The sequence below is a fragment of the Malus sylvestris genome, chromosome 10 (assembly GCF_916048215.2).
Source record: "Malus sylvestris chromosome 10, drMalSylv7.2, whole genome shotgun sequence".
Classification (NCBI taxonomy): Eukaryota; Viridiplantae; Streptophyta; class Magnoliopsida; order Rosales; family Rosaceae; genus Malus; species Malus sylvestris.
In genome coordinates, this window is record NC_062269.1 from 7,056,180 (window position 1) to 7,076,448 (window position 20,269).

At 39.9% G+C, this 20,269-nt stretch overlaps 2 protein-coding genes and 1 pseudogene across 2 annotated transcripts; all 3 read right to left on the reverse strand.

Moving 5' to 3' along the window:
• Window positions 1-6,965: 6,965 nt before the first annotated feature.
• Window positions 6,966-10,784, reverse strand: LOC126585489 (uncharacterized). Its single transcript, XM_050249937.1, has 2 exons — window positions 10,053-10,784; window positions 6,966-7,441 (listed from the first exon to the last, which is right to left on the reverse strand). Exons 1-2 carry the CDS (start codon window positions 10,654-10,656, stop codon window positions 7,311-7,313), a joined length of 735 nt encoding a protein of 244 aa, XP_050105894.1. The 5' UTR covers window positions 10,657-10,784; the 3' UTR covers window positions 6,966-7,310.
• A 433-nt stretch (window positions 10,785-11,217) lies between these two features.
• LOC126584185 (uncharacterized) lies at window positions 11,218-12,528 on the reverse strand. The gene is made up of 2 exons (XM_050248649.1): window positions 11,863-12,528; window positions 11,218-11,781 (listed from the first exon to the last, which is right to left on the reverse strand). Exons 1-2 carry the CDS (start codon window positions 12,526-12,528, stop codon window positions 11,218-11,220), a joined length of 1,230 nt encoding a protein of 409 aa, XP_050104606.1.
• A 1,936-nt stretch (window positions 12,529-14,464) lies between these two features.
• LOC126585485 (uncharacterized) lies at window positions 14,465-17,199 on the reverse strand (annotated as a pseudogene).
• Window positions 17,200-20,269: the final 3,070 nt, after the last annotated feature.

A 20,269-nucleotide genomic window follows, 5' to 3' on the forward strand; every position in this document is an offset into this window, starting at 1 on the left:
ATTGGAAAGTCCCTGTGTGTCAACCTCTGTGCTTCGTGGCAAGGTAGACTAGCAAACATGCCCAACCTTTACTCACATTCGAGAAAACACTCCCAACAAGATTGCTTGCTCCAAAATCGAAGAGGCACCGCCCTCCAAATCTCGAGAGCCAGACTCCCAACATGATTACTTTCTCAAAAATCGAAGAGACACTGCTCCCCGAATCTCGAGAGCCAGACCCCCAGCATGATTGCTTTCTCAAAAATCGAAGAGGCATCGTTCTCCGAATCAATCGAAGAGGCGCTCGCTTTCTCAAAAGCTGGGCTGCTCAGAGACCACGAGGGCCGATCTCAGAAATCGAAGAGGCACCTTCTTTTCTAGCCTTGTCAGCACCTGTCACACGCACACTCAGCTTTGCGGAAATTATGGGCATTCTGTCGAAGACTTCTGGTGAAGTAGAAAGCACATGAATCTTACTGTTCAATCACCCACTTCCCACACGCAACAATAGCTCATGGGTACCACAGATAACTTTGTCAAAGTCTCTGCCAAAGTTGAGCACGTGAAGCTTGCAGCTCCCACTACATCGCTCTGACCAAGAAAGGTAAAAGAATAGCAAAGAAAGCACTAACAAAGTTTAGACACATAAATTTTGAAGGTCTAGCTACCATATTATTACCCACAAGGGTAAAGGAACAGTACCACTGCTGGATAATTGGAAAGTCCCTGTGTGTCAACCTCCGTGCTTCGTGGCAAGGTAGACTAGCAAACATGCCCAACCTTTACTCACATCCGAGAAAACACTCCCAACAAGATTGCTTACTCCAAAATCGAAGAGGCACCGCCTTCCGAATCTCGAGAGCCAGACTCCCAACATGATTACTTTCTCAAAAATCGAAGAGACACTGCTCCCCGAATCTCGAGAGCCAGACCCCCACCATGATTGCTTTCTCAAAAATCGAAGAAGCATTGTTCTCCGAATCTCGAGAGCCAGATACCACATACCACTTTTTCAAAGTGCTCTGACAGAGTTAAAACATGTGAAGCTGGCAGCTCCCACTACCGTGCTATGACCAAGCAGGGTAAAGGAATAGCATTACTACTTGTTGTTAGGGAGACTCCTATATATGTCGACCTCCATCCCCAACGGACAGGTAGACCTGCAAAAATGCTCAACCCTTCCTCACATCTGAGAGGGCACTCCCAACGAAGCCTTTCGAAATATTCAGCTTTCTTTCCCCCCGATAATACCTCTGCAAACAAGCTATACTAGAGCAAGAATATCTCATATCATCAGGGTTAAAAGCAAGAGTATCCCATATCATGCTTTTTCCCTGTCTTTTCCTTTGGCCTTGTTTTTACCTGCAAGACAAGGAGAAAGAGAGCAATCAGTCAGCACTTGAAATCAAGCTCCCAGCCAGGAACTGACAGCCTGGAACCCCTTACCTGATTACTTACCTGGCATTGCTCTCGAGTACTCATCTTCAACATCTTATATTGCCAGGGAAGATACCGCATCTGCTTGAGGAACAGATAGGGCAAGTGCGAAGGATACAAGGAAGCATGTGGAGACAAGCGTAACAGCACACGTGCCGATCCATCCATTACTCTGTCAAAAGCAAAAGTATCCCATATCAGCAGGGTCGAACGTACTCTAAATTTGATGGACTTGTTTTGACCCTCAAATTCTTCAGTCGGCCTTATACTCTGGAGGAAACCAGAAAACCCTCCAGCTCAGTTCAAGAATAAGCCTGTGGAAAGTTACTTCTTCAAAAGCAAAAGTATCCCATATCATCTCTTCTCATTTTTCTTCTCTTTATCCTTCATGCTGCTGCAAGATGGGGAGAAGGTGAACAATCAGCCGGAGCTCTGATTGCTTACCTTGTCTGTCACCTCTTTCAGCAAATCCCCTAGCTCGGCGACTTGGGGGACTCCTACTACATGGTTTGTATCGCGCTTGACCAAGCCTGAAACTACAAGTAAGCTTCAAGTGAAATTGATACATTACCTTGTGCATCTCCACCAGTTAAAGATACCACCCCTGGATGGAGGAAGAGTACTTCCAGAGAAGCTGCCACATCTACCTATGAGACAGATAAGGCAAGTCAAGATGATACCACACTCCGATACTTAGAAGTTTCGTGATTACGAGATCATTCTCCCACAATATTTCCTAATGTCATTTGTACTCTAATGTCATTTGTACTAAATCATTCACTTGTACTCACTAAAGGAGAGCTTGAACCTATGTACTTGTGTAAACCCTTCACAATTAATGAGAACTCTTCTATTCCGTGGACGTAGCCAATCTGGGTGAACCACGTACATCTTGTGTTTGCTTTCCTATCTCTATCCATTTATATACTTATCCACACTAATGACCGGAGCAATTTAGCGAAGATCACAAAAAGCGACCGTTTTCGCTACCTAGGATCTATCTTACAAGAGAACGGAGAATTAGATGGAGATCTCAACCATAGAATACGAGCTGGATGGATGAAGTGTAAGAGTGCATCCAGCATGTTGTGTGACCGTCGTAGGCCACTGAAGCTCAAGGGAAAATTTTATAAGACGGCAATAAGGCCAGCGATGTTGTATGGCACAGAATGTTGGGCGGTGAAACATCAACACGTACACAAAATGGGTGTAGCAGAGATGAGGATGCTTCGTGGGATGTGTGGGCACACGAGAAAGGATAAGATTGAGAATGAGGATATCCGAGGTAAAGTAGGAGTAGCCGAAATTGAAGGAAAGATGAGAGAAAATCGGTTCCGGTGATTTGGACATGTGCAAAGAAGGCCGACTGACGCTCCGGTTCGAAGATGTGACTACGGGACAGAGGTTCAGGGCCGAAGGGGTAGAGGAAGACCTAGGAAAACTTTGGAAGAGACTCTAAGAAAAGGCTTAGAGTACTTGGATCTAACGGAGGACATGACACAAAACCGAGCGCAATGGCGTTCTAGGATTCATATAGCCGACCCCACTTAGTGGGAAAAGGCTTTGTTGTTGTTGTTGTTGTTGTTTCTTTTTAGTCCTCCCTCCACTGTTTTTTTCTTTTATTCTTTCTTTTGTTTTCCACTCAACCCGTGTGCCTTGAACAAATCATGCCATCCTCTTATTTTATTCCCTTATTCTTTTCTTTTGTTCCACTTCCTCTCTGTTTTCTTTATGCCGTGTCTCCCATTCTTTAGTGCTCATTTTATTCCTTTTCTTATTCCTGCTGTCCGTGTCTTTCTCTTTACCGTCCCATTTATTTTCTGTTGCTCAATATCTCCCCCACTTTTGCTTGAAATTTATCCTAAAACAAATTTAACTGCACATTAACACAAGGTAAGGTAAAATGCCACAATTTTAACACAAAAACATCACAAAGACTTTAGAAATTGATGGTATAAATGCATGAAATATATGAGTGATCAAATACCCCCAAACTTACATTTTTGCTAGTCCTCTAGCAAAACAAAACACAAAACAACACCACTCAACTAAGACTAGATTCAACAACTTAGTAGCCAACTTCTCAAATTCGATTTCAGAGATAAGTGTTAATCATGATACAAACAACCAAGAACTAATCAAGAGCTCAAAACATCATCCAATAGTTAACCAAATTTCCTTCAAACAAAACGTTGAAATGCCATGTGTGAGCTAGCCATGTCAATGCAATTCCAAGCTCCTTTAAATCATCATATGCAAACATGTGAGTTTCTCACAAGACATACGCTCATTCACTCATAAGTTTTGGTTAATGTGTTTCACTCAAGTGATCTCATTGTACATGCCGCCATATGCTTGCTTGTCCACCTAACTCGCTTATCAATACTTAAGTAATACCTTGGATCAATAGGACTTTATTACGGTTGTAATGGGGCTAAAGGTGATAGGCTAATGAAAGAAAGGATATGGAAATCAAAAATTTTGAGAAAGTACACTTTGGTAGTTTTCCAACATCTCAATATCACACCACCTCAAATTGAAAGAAAAATAATAAAACCTCGAGCACCAGTTACTCCCCAAATTCAACTTCAAAAGGAAATTTATACTATGCAGACACATTTTCAACAAATCAACACTCTCCAATTTTCTTATATTTCGTTTTTTTTTTTTTTTTTTTTTTTGAAACAAACAAATCTGCAAAAGCTACATCACCCATCAAATTCACATTTCATTGTAATACACATGCTCCATCCATCTTTCTACATAAATGAAACCCCCAAGAGCACAACCCATGTAATACTTTCTCAAAACAATAAGGAATCGATTTCTGTGAATAGGCTCAACTCCAATATTGGAGCAAGGTAAAGAGATGTGGCTAACAAAGAAATGGCTTAGTTAAAGGCTCAATGGGCTACTACAGATAAACATAGCATATAAGGTAGGCATGAAAGGCTCAGACGATCCAAAGATGGCCTATATCACTTCCAAGTTATTACATGAATTGATTAATGAATCGATTAGTATAAAGCAAGTTCTAGAGATACATGTACAGTGAGATCATACGCACAAGAAGGAATGAGATTAATGCATAATGGTTCAATCATGTATAGGCTCAAAAACTCACAAGGTTTACATAATCTCACATGATTCACATATGAAACGCTAAATCATGCTCAAGTTTCACATTGACAAGACTAGGCACATTTATTTTTCAAGTTGATTTCTGGAAATCACAGTTAACACAAAGACAACGAATAGAACTTAGACTTTCTTGAAAGTAAGAAGGAAATTAAAAACAAATCTCATCATAGAATTGAGAAGTAGCTACAAACAACAATAAAAATGCAAAATTTTGTTTTTTTAATAGAGAAATAAACTAACGAAATATATTTCCACCCCCAAACTTAATTATAGCATTGTCCCCAATGATAATGAAAGGAATTTTTGAACAATAAGACATAAAAATGGAAGGAAAGAAATATAAAATGAAATAAAGACACATAAAGAAAAGGAAAGAACACACCAATTTGTGTAGGCGAATCTCGGAGTCTGATTTGAAACCAAGGAACTCTGAATTGTGCAGTCTGCATTCTTCTCTGCTTGTTTCTTCTGCACGGCGGGCAGGCACGAGGTAGAGGTATTGGTCTGTTTCTTTCTTCAATCTTTCCAAGTACCCACCTCTTGCTTTCTTTCTCCTTGTCCCTAGCTGAATTGTCTCCACATGCTTCGAGGTATCATTTTCATTTCCCTTATCTGTCCCCCAGGCAGATGTGGTAGACGAAGAGGAAACACAAGATGATGAAGATGAGTACTCGAGAGCAAGGCTAGGTAAGCAATCAGGAAGGGGTTCCAGGCAGTCGGCTCCAGATCGGAAGATTGATACCAAGTGCTGGCTGATTGCTCTCTTTCTCCTTGTCTTAAAACAAAGACAAGGAGAAGGACAGGGAGAAAGCATGATATGAGATACTCTTGCTTTCAACCTTCATGATATGAAATACTTTTGCTTTGAATGGGTTGTTTGCAGAGGTACCCCAAGGAATAAGGAACACTGAGTGACTCGAAAGGGTTTGTTGGAAAGGCATTCTCGGAGATGAAGGAGGTTATGTATGTTTGCTTTGCCATGGAGGATGAAGGTCGACATTTATAGGAAATAATAACCGGTACTGTTCTTTTACTCTTGTCGGCAAGCATTAGATGATGGAACAGTAAACTTCACGTGTTTTCTACTTTACCAGAGATCTTCGACAGATTGCCCGTAATTTCCGCAAAGCAGACTCTGCATGTGACAGATGTTGACACGTCTGGAAAAGCAGACGGTTGGAATCGGCGCTTCGACAAACTGGCCGTGATTTCCGCAAAGCTCCGATATCTGGAATTGCCTCTTCGAAATCTGAGCTCCGTCGAGTGCAGAGGTTGCATGTGACAAGTGCGGACAAATCTGAAAAAGAAGATTTGCCGTGATTTCCTAGCAAGCTCAGCTTTTGAGAAAGCTAGCGCCTCTTTGATTTTTTAGTTGGCCTCTTCGATTTCTAAGCTCGCCTTTTTGATCTCTGAAATCCCATCGCGTGCTGCTTTTTATAGAGGTATGCAGGACGTTCAAAGCACACTTGAATTTCTGCCTGTAAAAACTCCCTCTTTGCATTTCTACGATCTTGACTTGTCTGACCTCTTCTTTCTTTAACACCTCTGAAAAATGTCTGGCCCTTCCGACCATCGTTTTGACTTGAACCTTGGTGAAGAGGCAGCTCCGCCTTCTCCAGACAACATATGGCGCCCATCCTTCATATCCCCTACTGGTCCCCTTACCGTTGGGGATTCGGTGATGAAGAATGATATGACAGCTGCGGTGGTGGCCAGGAACCTTGTCACTCCCAAAGACAACAGACTACTCGCCAAACGGTCTAATGAGGTGGCTGTTAAGGAATCTCTGGCTCTCAGTGTGCAGTGTGCAGGTTTCGTGTCCAACATGGCCCAACGCCTATTTGCCCGAACCCGTCAAGTTGAATCATTGGCGGCTGAAGTGATGAGTCTCAAGCAGGAGATTAGAGGGCTTAAACATGAAAATAAACAATTGCACATGCTCGCACATAATTATGCTACAAACATGAAGAGGAAGATTGACCAGATGCAGGAATCTGATGGTCAGATTTTACTTGATCATCAGCGGTTTGTGGGTTTATTCCAACAGCATTTGCCTTCGTCTTCTGGGGCTGTACCGTGTAATGAAGCTCCAAATGATCAACCCCTGATGCCTCCTCCTTCTGGGACTCTGCCGACTGCAGAAGCTCCGCCGACTGCTGAAACTTCTCCTAAGCAGCCTTTGTGAAGGCTCCCTCTTGTATTTATATGCTTAATGTTCCTTTCGTTTTTATGAATGTAAAACTACCTTGCAAGAAGTTGTGGTAGAGATTGCAAAATCATTACCTGCATAAAGGAACAAAAGTAGGACTTAAACACAAAAAACCAGAAAACAAGAGAAAAACAGAACAAGAAAATTTGAAATTATTCAAAATAAAGATGAAAGATAGAAAGCTTGGGTTGCCTCCCAAGAAGCGCTTTCTTTAACGTCTTGCAGCCGGACGATGCCTCCAGTCACACTCCCCTAGGTTCCATGGCATGGAAGTGAACTTCGAATGGAAGGTGATACTTGAAGTGATCCGACATTTGGACTAAAAACTTCCCCAATTTGCAGTAAAATCAAATGATGACCCCTAAACTTTAATTCTGCAATCAACTCCAAGGGTGGACATAACCCAAATACAAAGAAAAGAAATAATTCAGTTTAGCACGCAAGAAAATTGAAAATGACAGAAAAAGGCAATGAATAGAAATATTGGGTTGCCTCCCAATAAGCGCTTGCTTTTACGTCCGCAGCCAGACGGTACCAAGAGTAATCATCCAAAGGGAACTGGTTCTTGGAGAGGTACAACCTCCACATCATGCTCCGCAAAAAACTCGTAATATGGCTTGAGTCTATGCCCATTCACTTTGAACATGTATCCGGTCTTTGCACTTTGGATTTCCACTGCACCATGAGGAAAAATATTTGTTATAACAAATGGACCAACCCATCGAGAACGAAGCTTACCTGGAAATAACCGAAGGCGAGAATTAAATAGAAGAACTTTCTGTCTAATGACAAAGCTCTTCCTTAAGATCATCTTGTCATGAAATGCCTTTGATTTCTCCTTGTATATTCGACTAGACTCGTATGCATCATTCCGGATTTCGTCTAACTCATTTAATTGAAGCTTCATTTGCTTTCCGGCAACACTCATGTCCATGTTGTAGGCTTTGATCGCCCAATAAGCTTTGTGCTCTAACTCTACTGGAAGACGGCATGGTTTCCCATAAATTAACCGAAATTGGGACATTCCAATAGGAGTCTTATAGGCAGTCCTATAAGCCCACAATGCATCGTTCAAGCGCATGCTCCAATCCTTCCTACTAGGACTCACAGTTTTCTCTAAAATTTGCTTCACCTCACGATTTGATACTTCTGCTTGATCGCTAGTTTGCGGATGATAAGGTGTAGACACCTTATGTGTGACATTGTACTTCCTAATCAACGCTTCAAATGTTCGATTGCAAAAATGACTCCCTCCATCGCTAATGATTGCTCTAAGTATTCCAAATCTTGCAAAGATGTTACTCTTAATAAAATCTGAAACAACTTTTGAATCATTAGTTTTGGTGGCTTTTGCTTCCACCCATTTAGAAACATAATCCACAACCAATAAAATGTAAAGAAAACCATTTGAAGATGGAAAAGGTCCCATGAAATCAATGCCCCACACATCAAAGATCTCAACAACCAAAATAGGGGTTTGTGGCATTTGATTTCTTGGGCCCAAGTTACCTGTTCGTTGACAACGATCACATGTTGCACAAAACTCGTACGCATCCTTAAACAAACTAGGCCAATAAAAACCACTCTCTAACACCTTCAGGGCTGTCCTCTTTGCTCCAAAATGGCCACCACATGCATAAGAATGACAAAAAGTTAGAATAGATTTAAACTCAGATTCAGGGACACATCTTCTAATCAATTGATCAGTGCAATATTTCCACAAATAAGGATCATCTCATTCGTAGTATTTGGCGGTTTTGACAAGCTTATCTTTTCGAGCACGTGTAAAATCATCCGGAATCTTTTTGATGACCTTATAATTGATAATATCTGCATACCAAGGGTCAGTAATCTTTACTAAAAACAGTTGCTCATCTGGAAAACTTTCACATAAAGGGATGAGATCTTCCTCTGTGTTTGAATGCACAAGTCGTCTAAGATGATCTGCTACAACATTCTCACTCTCTTTCTTATCCTTGATCTCCAAGTCAAACTCTTGAAGCAGAAGTATCCATCGAATGAGTCGTGGTTTTGCATCTTTTTTTTGTGAGTAGATACTTCAAAGCTGCATGGTCAGAAAACACAATAACTTTAGTCCCAATCAGATAAGATCTAAATTTTTCTAAAGCAAATACAACAGCTAGAAGCTCCTTCTCTGTTGTTGAATAATTCAACTGTGCATCATTAAGTGTTCGAGATGCATAATAGATGACATGTGGCACTTTGTTGACATGCTGCCTTAAAACTGCACCAACAGCATAGTCTGAAGCATCGCACATTAACTCAAAAGGTAAACTCCAATCTGGTGGCATGATTACAGGAGCCGTGGATAACAACTCCTTAAGCTTATTGAATGCTACCATACACTCTTCATTCATATCAAATGTTACATCCTTTTGAAGTAAACGACACAAGGGTCTAGAAATCATTGAGAAGTCCTTCATAAACCTACGGTAGAAACCTGCATGTCCAAGAAAAGAACGAATCTCCCTGACAGTAGTAGGGATGGGTAAAGAACTAACAAGTTCTACTTTAGATTTATCAACTTCAATTCCCTTTTCAGATATGATATGCCCTAGAACTAATCCATGCGAAACCATGAAATGGCATTTTTCCCAATTTAACACGAGATTAGTTTCTTGACAACGTTTTAAAACTAGGGACAGATTATGTAGACATGTATCAAAAGAATCACCATAAACTGAAAAATCATCCATGAACACTTCAATTATTTTCTCAATCATATCAGAAAAGATACTTACCATACACCTCTGAAATGTGGCAGGGGCTTTGCACAGTCCAAACGGCATCCTCCGGTATGCAAATGTGCCAAATGGACATGTGAAAGTCGTCTTTTCTTGATCCTCCGGAGCAACTGCAATTTGATTATACCCAGAATAGCCATCAAGAAAACAATAATGAGAATGACCAGTTAGCCTTTCTAACATTTGATCAATGAATGGGAGTGGAAAGTGATCCTTGCGTGTGGTGCTATTTATCTTTCGATAGTCTGTACAGACTCTCCAACTATTTTGCACACGTGTAGGCATTAGCTCATTAGCTTCATTCTTAACAACTGTGACTCCAGATCATTTAGGGACTACTTGAATAGAGCTTACCCACTTGCTATCCGAAATATGATATATGATGCGAACATCTAGAAGTTTGATAACCTATTTTTTTACGACTTCCATTATGAGTGGGTTTAAACGGCGTTGAGCTTCCCTTGTTGGTTTTCCACCTTCCTCCAACAGAATCCTATGCATACATGTAGCTGGATTTATACCTTTGATATCTGCAATGCTCCAAGCTATGGCAGTTTTGTGATCCTTCAGTACTCGGATCAGTTTCTCCCCCTCTTCTGCTGTGAGTTGTGACGATATGATGACTGGTAATGTTTCATCCTCTCCCAAAAATGCATACTTCAAATGTTCAGGAATTGGTTTAAGCTCCAATTTGGGTGCCTGAATCACAGAAGGAAGAGTTTTTTCGTTAGAAATAGGAAGAGAAATAAAATAGGAAGAACACTTACCACGAATTGGTGAAAGAGACTCAAGAGAGGCCACTATTTGGATTAATTCTTCTTCAATGTGCTCTGAATAATTAAAATTTCCATGTGTAATGCTATGCACTAATGCCTTCTCTAAATTATCTTGTCCCACACCTTCATTAAAACAATCCTGCACAAAATAGTCAAACACATCAATAGACAAACAAGATTCTAATTCACTAGGATACCTCATAGCATTGAAGATTCTGAACTTGATGCTTTCCCCCTCAATTTCCATGGTTAAGGTACCATCGTAGACATCAATCTTCGTCCGTGCTGTTCTAAGAAATGGTCTTCCCAATATAAGAGGAAGTGCAATAGGCATAGGATCATGTTCCATCTCAAGAACAAAAAAGTCAGCGGGAAAAATGAGCTCATTCACTTGCACAAGTACATCCTCCAATAGGCCTTTGGGATATCTATTTGAACAATCTGCCAACTGGATTACTACCTTTGTTTCCTTCAAGTCTCCAAGGTTCAATGACTCATACACTGAATATGGCATCAGATTGATGGATGCCTCCAAATCACACAATTCTCTCCCAAACTCTTTGCCTCCAATTACACATGGAATGGTAAAGCTATCGGCATCTTTCAACTTCGGTGGCAGCTTTCTCTGCAAAACAGCTGATACTTCCTCACTTAATGCCACAGTTTCTTGATCATTGAATCTCTTCTTGTTTGTACAAAGCTCTTTAAGGAACTTTGCATACTTGGGCACTTGTTTTATGGCATCTAAAAGAGGTAAGTTCACTTGGACTTTCCGGAAAGTATCCAAGATTTCCTTATCAGTTTGCTCTTTCTTAGACTTCATAAACCTACGAGGAAAATGAATAGGGACACATGAGTTAAATGAATTTTGAACTTCTTTACTTACCTTATCAGAATCTTTTTTGTTCAATTATGTATCTTTAGGAGACTTTTCAGTTTCTGTTGAAGCCTCATCTTGCTCAAAAACTTCTTTTCCACTCCTTAAAGTCACAACATTCATCTGCTCCGCATTTGGATTCACCACGGTTTGGCTAGGCAACCTTCCTGGTTGGTGTTGTTGCCCCATCAAACTTGCTAACTGACTCATTTGGTGCTCAAGGTTTTCAATTGCTTTGTCTGTTTTCTGTTGATGAGATTGAGTAGAGTTAGCTAAAGAAGCAATTAAATCCTCAAGAGACTTACTTGGAGCTTGTTGTTGTTGAGGCTGAAATGGTGCATGCGGTCTTGCTTGAAAGAAGCTAGGCGGACGGTTATAGTTGTTGGGAACAGATTGTTGTCCGTTGTCTTGATTGTTCCATTTTAAGTGTGGATGATCGCGCCATCCTGCATTATAGTTGTTGGAATAGGGATCATACTTTTGCCTTTGTTGCCCTTGAAATCCTCCTAATGCATTAGCTTGCTCAAGACCACCTTGATCCATCGACGAAGGGCACATGTCTATGGCATGTCCCATCATTGAACATACACCACACACCTATTTTGGAGCCACAATAACCTGTTGCACAAGATTAGTCAAGTTAGCTAATTGTAATTCAATACTAGAATTAGCACTTACCTCGTTAACTTTCTTAAAAGGTAGCTCATCTCTCCCTCCAAATTGCCGTGTGTTGCCAGCAATGTTCTTTAGCAATGCCTTAGCATTAGTAGGCGTCTTGTCCATGAATGCTCCGCCACTTGCTGCATCAAGCATTACAAGATCAGTACCATACAATCCCTCATAAAAGTATTGTATTAGTAAATGCTCTGAAATTTGATGGTTAGGACAAGATGCAACCAAATGTGTGAACCGCTCATAGTAATCTCCAAAGGGCTCTCCATTTTGTTGTCGGATTGCACATATGTCTTTCCTTATGCTTGCAGCTTTTGTGGCCGGAAAATATTGCTCCAAGAATGCTTGCTTCACCTGGTTCCATGTGTTCATTGATCCCGAAGGTAAATTGTAAAGCCACTCCTTTGCCTTAGCTTCTAATGTAAATGGGAATGCCCTCAACTTGACTTGCTCCTCATCCACATTTGCTGGTTTCATTCCTGAGCATACCACGTGAAACTCCATGAGATGCTTGTTGGCATCCTCTGTTGAGAAGCCATGGAACTTAGGCGAGTAGTGAATCATGCCGGACTTAAGCTCAAACCCTCCTTCTGCATTTGGATATGTGATGCACAATGGTTGTTGATCCGTATTTGGCATTGCCAACTCCCTCAATGTACGGTTATCAGCCATGCCTTCTTGTGGTTCCTCCTCCTCTTCCGAACTTAAATGTGGTGGAGAAGATGGTGGTAAAGACACCGATGCACACTTTTGCTTGATTTTTCTCTGAAGCTTTCGAAATGTTCGTTCAATCTCTGGATCGTAGGAAGCTAGATCAATGCTCTTAGACTTTCAAGTATGCATGTACTACAAAGAGTACCTGAAATAAAAACAAAAACACTAATTGGACAAGAAAAGAAAACAATAGAAAAATAAGTAATTTACAAATAACAATCCTCGGCGACACGGCGCCAAAATTTGGTAGGATTAAAAGCACACCACAAAGTAGCACACAAATATCCTATTAATTTTTCCTTATTAACACTAAAATTTGTCGATTGCCTAGCTAGCTAGCGTTTTTCAGCTGGCTGTTATGTTAGAGCATATGAAAATAAGGGTCTTTCCCGCAGAAGATTGTTTTATCAAAATACTTAAAATGTCACAAAAACGGGGTGGCTGTCTCCACTAACCAGCCACCGAACAATAATTATTAGACTAACTTACACTTATCCAAATGCAACGAAATTTTATACACATAAACTAGACACACCAAGCTATGCTCACACAAATGTTTGGGATTTTTGGAGTTGATTAGCTATTTAAATTAAATCGGACAAAACAGGACCTCAACAAGTTTTAAATAATACCAATAGATTTTAATTCACAAGTTAAGAAAACGAGTTAGGGGACATGCTATCCACCACCAAATAATCATGCAAGCATGTTATGTTTCATTCAAATCCCTTTTATTTCCGGATGAAGATGTTCAAGTTGGCTCACTGTTAGAACTCAACCTATTACTCTTTCTTACGTAGTATGTTAAGAGAATGGCGTTTTCAACTTAACTTAGTCCCAAACATGCAATCTAGAATGGCGTGTTCATAGATTTAACAAGTAGAAATCATTAAGAATAAAAAGAGTTTGAGTCATCACAAGGCATCGTAAGTACTGGCGTTGTCTTACTTATCCTAGAAATCGGTTCACATGTTAACCACAATTAACAAGTGCTACTCTAGAACATATGTAGGTCCTTATTCAACAAGGGCAGGTAAACATATATTCATAGCATTAAAATCCTAGATATGCTCACTATGTATGCATCCATAGAAACACATAAAGAATTTATCAATGACATAAGTAGTTAAACAATTTTCATCCTTTCATAAAAGTCATTCAAACAAAATATCACAACAAACTTACAATCATATTCGGGGCTTCAAAACAGCCCCTAACTACTAAAAATTAGTTACACATTATTCTCAAATTAAACCAAAAGTAAAACATGGGTTTGAGAAGATAAAACCAAGAACAATAGAGTGAAGCTTCTTCTTCCCTTCCTGCCGTGCTACGTTTTTGTCTCAGTCTCCTCTCCCTGCTCTCTGCCGTGCCTATCTCTCCTCTGTATCCTCTGCCCTCTGTCTTCTTTTTTTCTGCCTTCTTCTTTCTCTCTGTCAGTCCCGCACTCCTCTTTCTTTATTCCCCTGTCAGTCTCCCTTTTGGCATTTTTCTATTATTTTCTTTTTAGTCCTCCCTCCACTGTTTTTTTCTTTTATTCTTTCTTTTGTTTTCCACTCAACCCGTGTGCCTTGAACAAATCATGCCATCCTCTTATTTTATTCCCTTATTCTTTTCTTTTGTTCCACTTCCTCTCTGTTTTCTTTATGCCGTGTCTCCCATTCTTTAGTGCTCATTTTATTCCTTTTCTTATTCCTGCTGTCCGTGTCTTTCTCTTTACCGTCCCATTTATTTTCTGTTGCTCAGTATCTCCCCCACTTTTGCTTGAAATTTATCCTAAAACAAATTTAACTGCACATTAACACAAGGTAAGGTAAAATGCCACAATTTTAACACAAAAACATCACAAAGACTTTAGAAATGGATGGTATAAATGCATGAAATATATGAGTGATCAGGCTCCAGTCTCTCGATGCCTAGCATTTCCCATCCCCCGACAATATGTCACTGGCCTCCAATCGAAAGTCTGGTCCAACATCTCAGTGACGATGTGAAACCCTGCATCCTCAGGGGGATCCACAGACTCGATCGACGTGTTCGAGGGAAGGTGGGAGGCGGACTCCTGAAGCACCACCTGTTGCTTCTCCACCATAGTTGCCTGTGAAAAAAAACATGGATTATTAATAGAAAACAATTTGAAAGAATTAGTATAAATGTTTAATGCATAAGAAATTACTTACATGAAGGGACTGGGTCAACTCATTCCCAGGCCGAACATAAACGTCAGCAAAGACGTCGATCTCCGGAAATTTTGAACCCTCCTAAAATAAAAAGAAGATAAGGAAAATGTTAGTACGAAAAAAAAAATTATTAGCGACATTTTTAAATTGGAAATGAAAGTTGTAATATATACCTTCCGTCGCGTCTCCATCCTATAGGAGAAAGGCCTCAAACCCGAATGGTGGAGAAAAGTCTTCTTTTCTTGATTGATCTTGTTCGCCTTCGCCTTCTTCTGTTATACAAAAAATAAACGTATTAGTTGTAATAGTTAAAGAAAATTAAAAAAAAAATAATAATAAAAATTAATAAAAATAAAAATAAAAAAAGTAAAATGAAAGAAGTCGTCATTAAAAACGCACCACATATGTTGGGTCACTAAAATGACCGCAAAGCCAAACCCAACTATCTTGTCGGTCCTCCAACTCATTCGGACATCCCTCCTCAAGAGCGACATGCGGATCATCAAACTCCTGGAAGCATTGGTGCAGGTCACTCTTCCACTACTTGTAGCGTTCGGAGAAGAGCCGATTGACATACGCGAACTTGTCCTCGTCCATGTGCTCCAAATCGTAGTTTGTCTGCAATATAACAAATATTTTGAAAGCATTAGTTATAAAAGACAGTAATACATATAAATATATAAATTTTACATGAAAAGCATTAAAAAGGCGATGCTACGTACGGATAATTGATTGCGCATCGTAATCTTCGTCTCCTCGGACATTGCCTTCCAAGACTTCCACAGCATAGGGCTAAAGGTCCGCACGACATGCCCAATGTCGTGGGCTAATGCACTATGCTGCTCCGCCGTTGGTGCTGCCCGATGTCGCTCATCGTATCCGATTAGGATACAACCGTTGGTCACCCAGGTGACCTTCCCCCTCTTCAATTGCCGACAAGGTCCCCGGGTGTTTTTCTTCGCTGCAAAGAGATGAAAAAAAAAATCATTAACCCATAACTAATAACAAATCCTACTAAAATTTCGGCATAACCTCCCCTATAATTAAAACATTTCCCAAAACCCTGAAAATAACATAAACAATATACATATCCAACACAATGATCACAACAGTTTAATAAAAGGTTCGGAACGATGAAAACTTTTTAATCCTTACATGACATAACAAATTGAATACCTGGCCGTGTACCCTAAACCCTAAACCTTAGTAAACAAGGGAATGAAGGAGTGAATTAGGATTGTATACCTGGTCGTGTACCGGAGGCATCAGTTGTGGATCCCGATGGCGACATCTGGTCCACAATACGGGGGCGTCGATGAGTTCATCTGGGGTTAATAGGTAACGCCACTGAAAAAGTCGACGATGCCTACGCCTGTGGGACTGGAGGACCATCTGAGTGAACCGGATTGACCAGCCTATGGTCCATCTCTGTCAGAGCAGTGGTGGCAATAGTAGGTATAGTCGTCGGACTAGGTGTAGAAGTCATCGGCCTCCGGGTTCTAATCATGTGAGACATCTACAAAATTGGCAATCAATTTGTTTAGTACACAAAGATTTTGATTATGTTTTCACATGCTTACAACTTCAATGGCTACAAAAGGATTGCTAATTGTTGATTTGATTTCAAATGAACTTGTTAACTAAAATAATCATATAGGAATTTCAGTCCATTGGCTGGTCAAAAGCATTTTCTGAATGCATATGGGCAGATTCAATGATTTTGGAGATGTAGAAATATGAAAATAATTGAAACATTCCCATCATAACAAAGTTCATGTGCTCTGCGATTTGCAGCAAAAGAAGTTTGCTAATACCTCTCATGAAAATCTAATATATATATATATATATATATATATATATATATATATATATATATAATCTAAACTACAATGGAGGAATTCAAATTATTGTGCAAAAAAGAAAGATTAAAATAAAAACATAAATGTAACTTCAAAATTGGGAGGCCGAATTCAACAAGCAACACAATGGAGTCTATCATATTAATAAGGCAACAACAAAGGGTAATACCCCATTATATATCAACAAATCGTGGCAGTCAACAATGCAAATCCTTACTTTAAGAACCCTGTACTTAAATTAGAAAACCCCTAATTCGAACCCTGTACTTGAAATTAAAAAACCCCTAATTTAAGAACCCTAATCTAGCCCCCAGTGAAGCACCCTAAATCTAACCCCCAATTTCAGAAAACCTAATCTAACCTCACTGCCCAAAATCGTTCCCTTAAGTTAAGACCTAAATCTAACCCCAATTAAGAACCGTAAAAACTTTAATTTAAGAACCTAAATGTAACCTCCAATTTACGAACCCTAAATCTAACCCCACCGCCCCCAATTTGAAAAAAAATAAAAACCCTAATTCTAACCCCCAGTCAATAAACAAAATTGAAACTAAAAACTGAAAAGGAAATTACCTGTTATAGAAAAAGAGGCGATGGACTGAGAGACGAAGTGAGTGAAGGAGAGACGGACAAAGATAGAGAGGAAGGAAAGAGAGGGTATCGCGCGGGGAAAAAAGGGAGACGAGGGAAGTAAGGGGGAACAAAACACACGGGGGTTAATAATATAGGATATTACGCGACAGAGTTTTCGTCTCGCAAGGCTAAACAATCATCGTGCAAGTTTTTTAAAATTTCTGGAAAAAAAAAACGCTTTATTTGAATTTTCAGACAATTGCGCGATGAATCAATATATTTCGTCGCCCAAATATACTTTGAGAGACGAAACATATTGATTCATCGTGCAACTGTCAGAAAATTTCTGCGAAAAAAAACCACTTTAATTGAATTTTCAGACATGTGGGCGATGAATACATATATTTCGTCACGCAAAGTGTATTTGCGCAACCAAAAATATTTTACTCGTCGCGCAATTGTGTTTGAAAATTTTTTATTTTTTTATTTTGTTTACAATTTATTATAAAATACAAACAAAACAACTTTATTTACAAAGTAATTCACATATAAAATGGGCATCATTCATACCATTTTTTCCATCACTCTATATAATGCATTAAACATTTCATGTGTTTTACAAAAAAAATTACAAATAAATTGCCTTAATCTTCATCCGAACTATAATAACTTTCACTTTCGTCGCTATCATCACTTTCAGTGTCCTATTCCTTATCATCGATAGGTACGTCACCATCGTCGTTCGTGCGCACTGGACCATTGTATCGTGGAATATTACCAAGGTCAATCGTGATGGACTGAATCGATATTTCGATTGAAGATACTCCATCTATCTGAAATGGTTCTTGGATAAGATTAGTATCTCAAAGTGCTTCCGCACCACTTTCCATGAAAGATTCAAGACGTTAGTCAGCAACATTGTTGATGTCGTCGTCAGTACGATCTTGTTCTGGTATAGCATACACGTTTCTATGATCCATCTTCTGAACAACTTTCCAACCCCTCCCGGATTTAGGGTCATCTAGATACACAATTTGTTTTGCCATGGTTGCTAATATGTAAGGGTCGTCATCGTACCAAGTTTTGGTAGTGTTCACTAATAGTAATCCATGATCTTTTTTCACACTTCCATGCCTATTTGGGTGTGTATCCAACCATCGACACTTAAATAGGATTACTTGGCACCGGTCTTTATAAAGCAATTGCACGACACTTGTTAGTTTGCCATAGAATTCAATGTCTATACTTTCGCCTCCTCCGGGGACATGAACACCGTTGTTTTATTTACACAACTTGTCATCTCGTGCACCCGCTAAGAACTTGACGCCGTTGACATGGCAGCCCGAGTACAATTCAACGCCAATTGGTCCGAACGCTAAGTTATATAACTCTTCATTGTACGCAGGGGAATTCGATGCTTTCAGTTGATTCACCTAATATTAGACAAACATTTAAATTTGTAAGTTCAAGCAACTTAATTGGTACAATATATATGTCCAATACAAAACACTTCAAACTTACATATTCGAGAAACCACTGCGGAAACAATTCACGGTGTTTCTTGGCATACAAATGTGAAGGATGTGCCTGCTTCATCATATTTTCATGCTCACCTAGGTGTGACAGTGTCTCGTCACAATTGTTGAGTACGAACCAATGTGCTACATCCATGTCCTTCTTGGAAAACGACTCGCCATAAATAGGATCTCCAAATGGTCGAGCGACCTGGGCAAAAACTGAAAGTTTCTCCTTTCTCACACCCCAGTCATTATTGCTAGGGGGACTATTGAAAGTTGTCTCAACATCTTTTAAATACATTCCACAGGATGTAAGTGCCGCATATAACACCCAAGCTTGTATAATGGATCCTAGGGCTTCGCTTTGTTTCGTGCACTTTTCTTCAAGTCTCCGAGAAGCCCACCAAAAGAAAATGATACGATACACATATTACTAATCGTAATATATTTAATATCGATTAATAAAAAAGATGAGGAATATATACCTTTCTATTGGATACATCAATCGAAAGTTGACTGGTCCAGTAAGCAATGCCTCCTCTGGTAAGTGAACCATCACGTGTATCATACTTATGAAGAAGGCTGGAGGAAATATCATCTCAAACTTGCATAGAACTTGCACAATGTCATGGCGCAACTGATTAATGTCCGTTCTTCGTAACGTTCTTGACGTCAATTGCGAAAAAAAACTGGACAACAACATGATTGGTTTCACTACATCGGGTGGCAAGAGATGTCGAATACCCACAAGAAGTAGGCGTTGCAAAACCACATGGCAGTCATGACTCTTTAAGCCAGCTAATTTACCCCCGTCAACGTTCACGCAACACGTGATATTTAACGCATACCCATCGAGAAACTTTACAAACTTTAAAAATTATTTCCTGTCATTCGATTTCATTGAAAAAAATACAAGATCCCTTCTGGCTTTATCATTGTCCCTATTCATCCATAAACCCCGTCGTATTCCCATTCGTTCCAAATCAAGACGAGCTTCGATCGTGTCCTTTGTCTTGCCTTCAATATCTAGAATTGTGCCGACCAATGTGTCAAATACATTTTTCTCAACATGCATAACATTGAGGTTGTGCCTCAATTTTAGTTTCGACCAATACGGGAGCTCAAAAAACATAGACTTGTGCGTCTAGTTCATATGTGTAGCAAGTATTGTCCTAGTGACATTGGTCCCGAAATGAGCAAAATCCAAACGGTTAAGCTGTTCCAAAATCTGAACACCGGACCATTCTCCGGGTCTAAGGCGATGCTCTTTCTCCCCGTCAAACTCTTTATCCTTCTCTTGCCACTCGTGGTCCCAAGGCAACCATCTTCGATGACCAAGGTAACAAACTTTTCCAGCTTGCCAACTAGATGCTACGTCTTCTTTGCATACAGGGCATGCCATATAACCCCTAGTGCTCCACCTAGAAACCATTGCATATGCAAGGAAATCGTTCACATTCCACATCACTGCAGCCCACAAAGTGAACATCTTGTCAGTACATTTATCGTATGTTCGCACACGGTATGTCCATAAATCTTTTAGCTCATCCACCAACGGCCGTAAGTATAC

What these genes read in the sequence shown, in the direction of transcription:
- LOC126585489 (XM_050249937.1), bottom strand. Translation starts at nt 10,656, where the DNA reads ATGGAACATGATCCTATGCCTATTGCACTTCCTCTTATATTGGGAAGA. An exon ending in GAGCATTGCAGATATCAAAG is followed by an intron (nt 7,442 to 10,052) that starts GTATAAATCCAG and finishes CTCATGGTGCAG; the next exon opens with TGGAAATCCAAAGTGCAAAG.
- LOC126584185 (XM_050248649.1), bottom strand. Translation starts at nt 12,528, where the DNA reads ATGGCTGATAACCGTACATTGAGGGAGTTGGCAATGCCAAATACGGAT. An exon ending in CTTTTAAGAAAGTTAACGAG is followed by an intron (nt 11,782 to 11,862) that starts GTAAGTGCTAAT and finishes GCTCCAAAATAG; the next exon opens with GTGTGTGGTGTATGTTCAAT.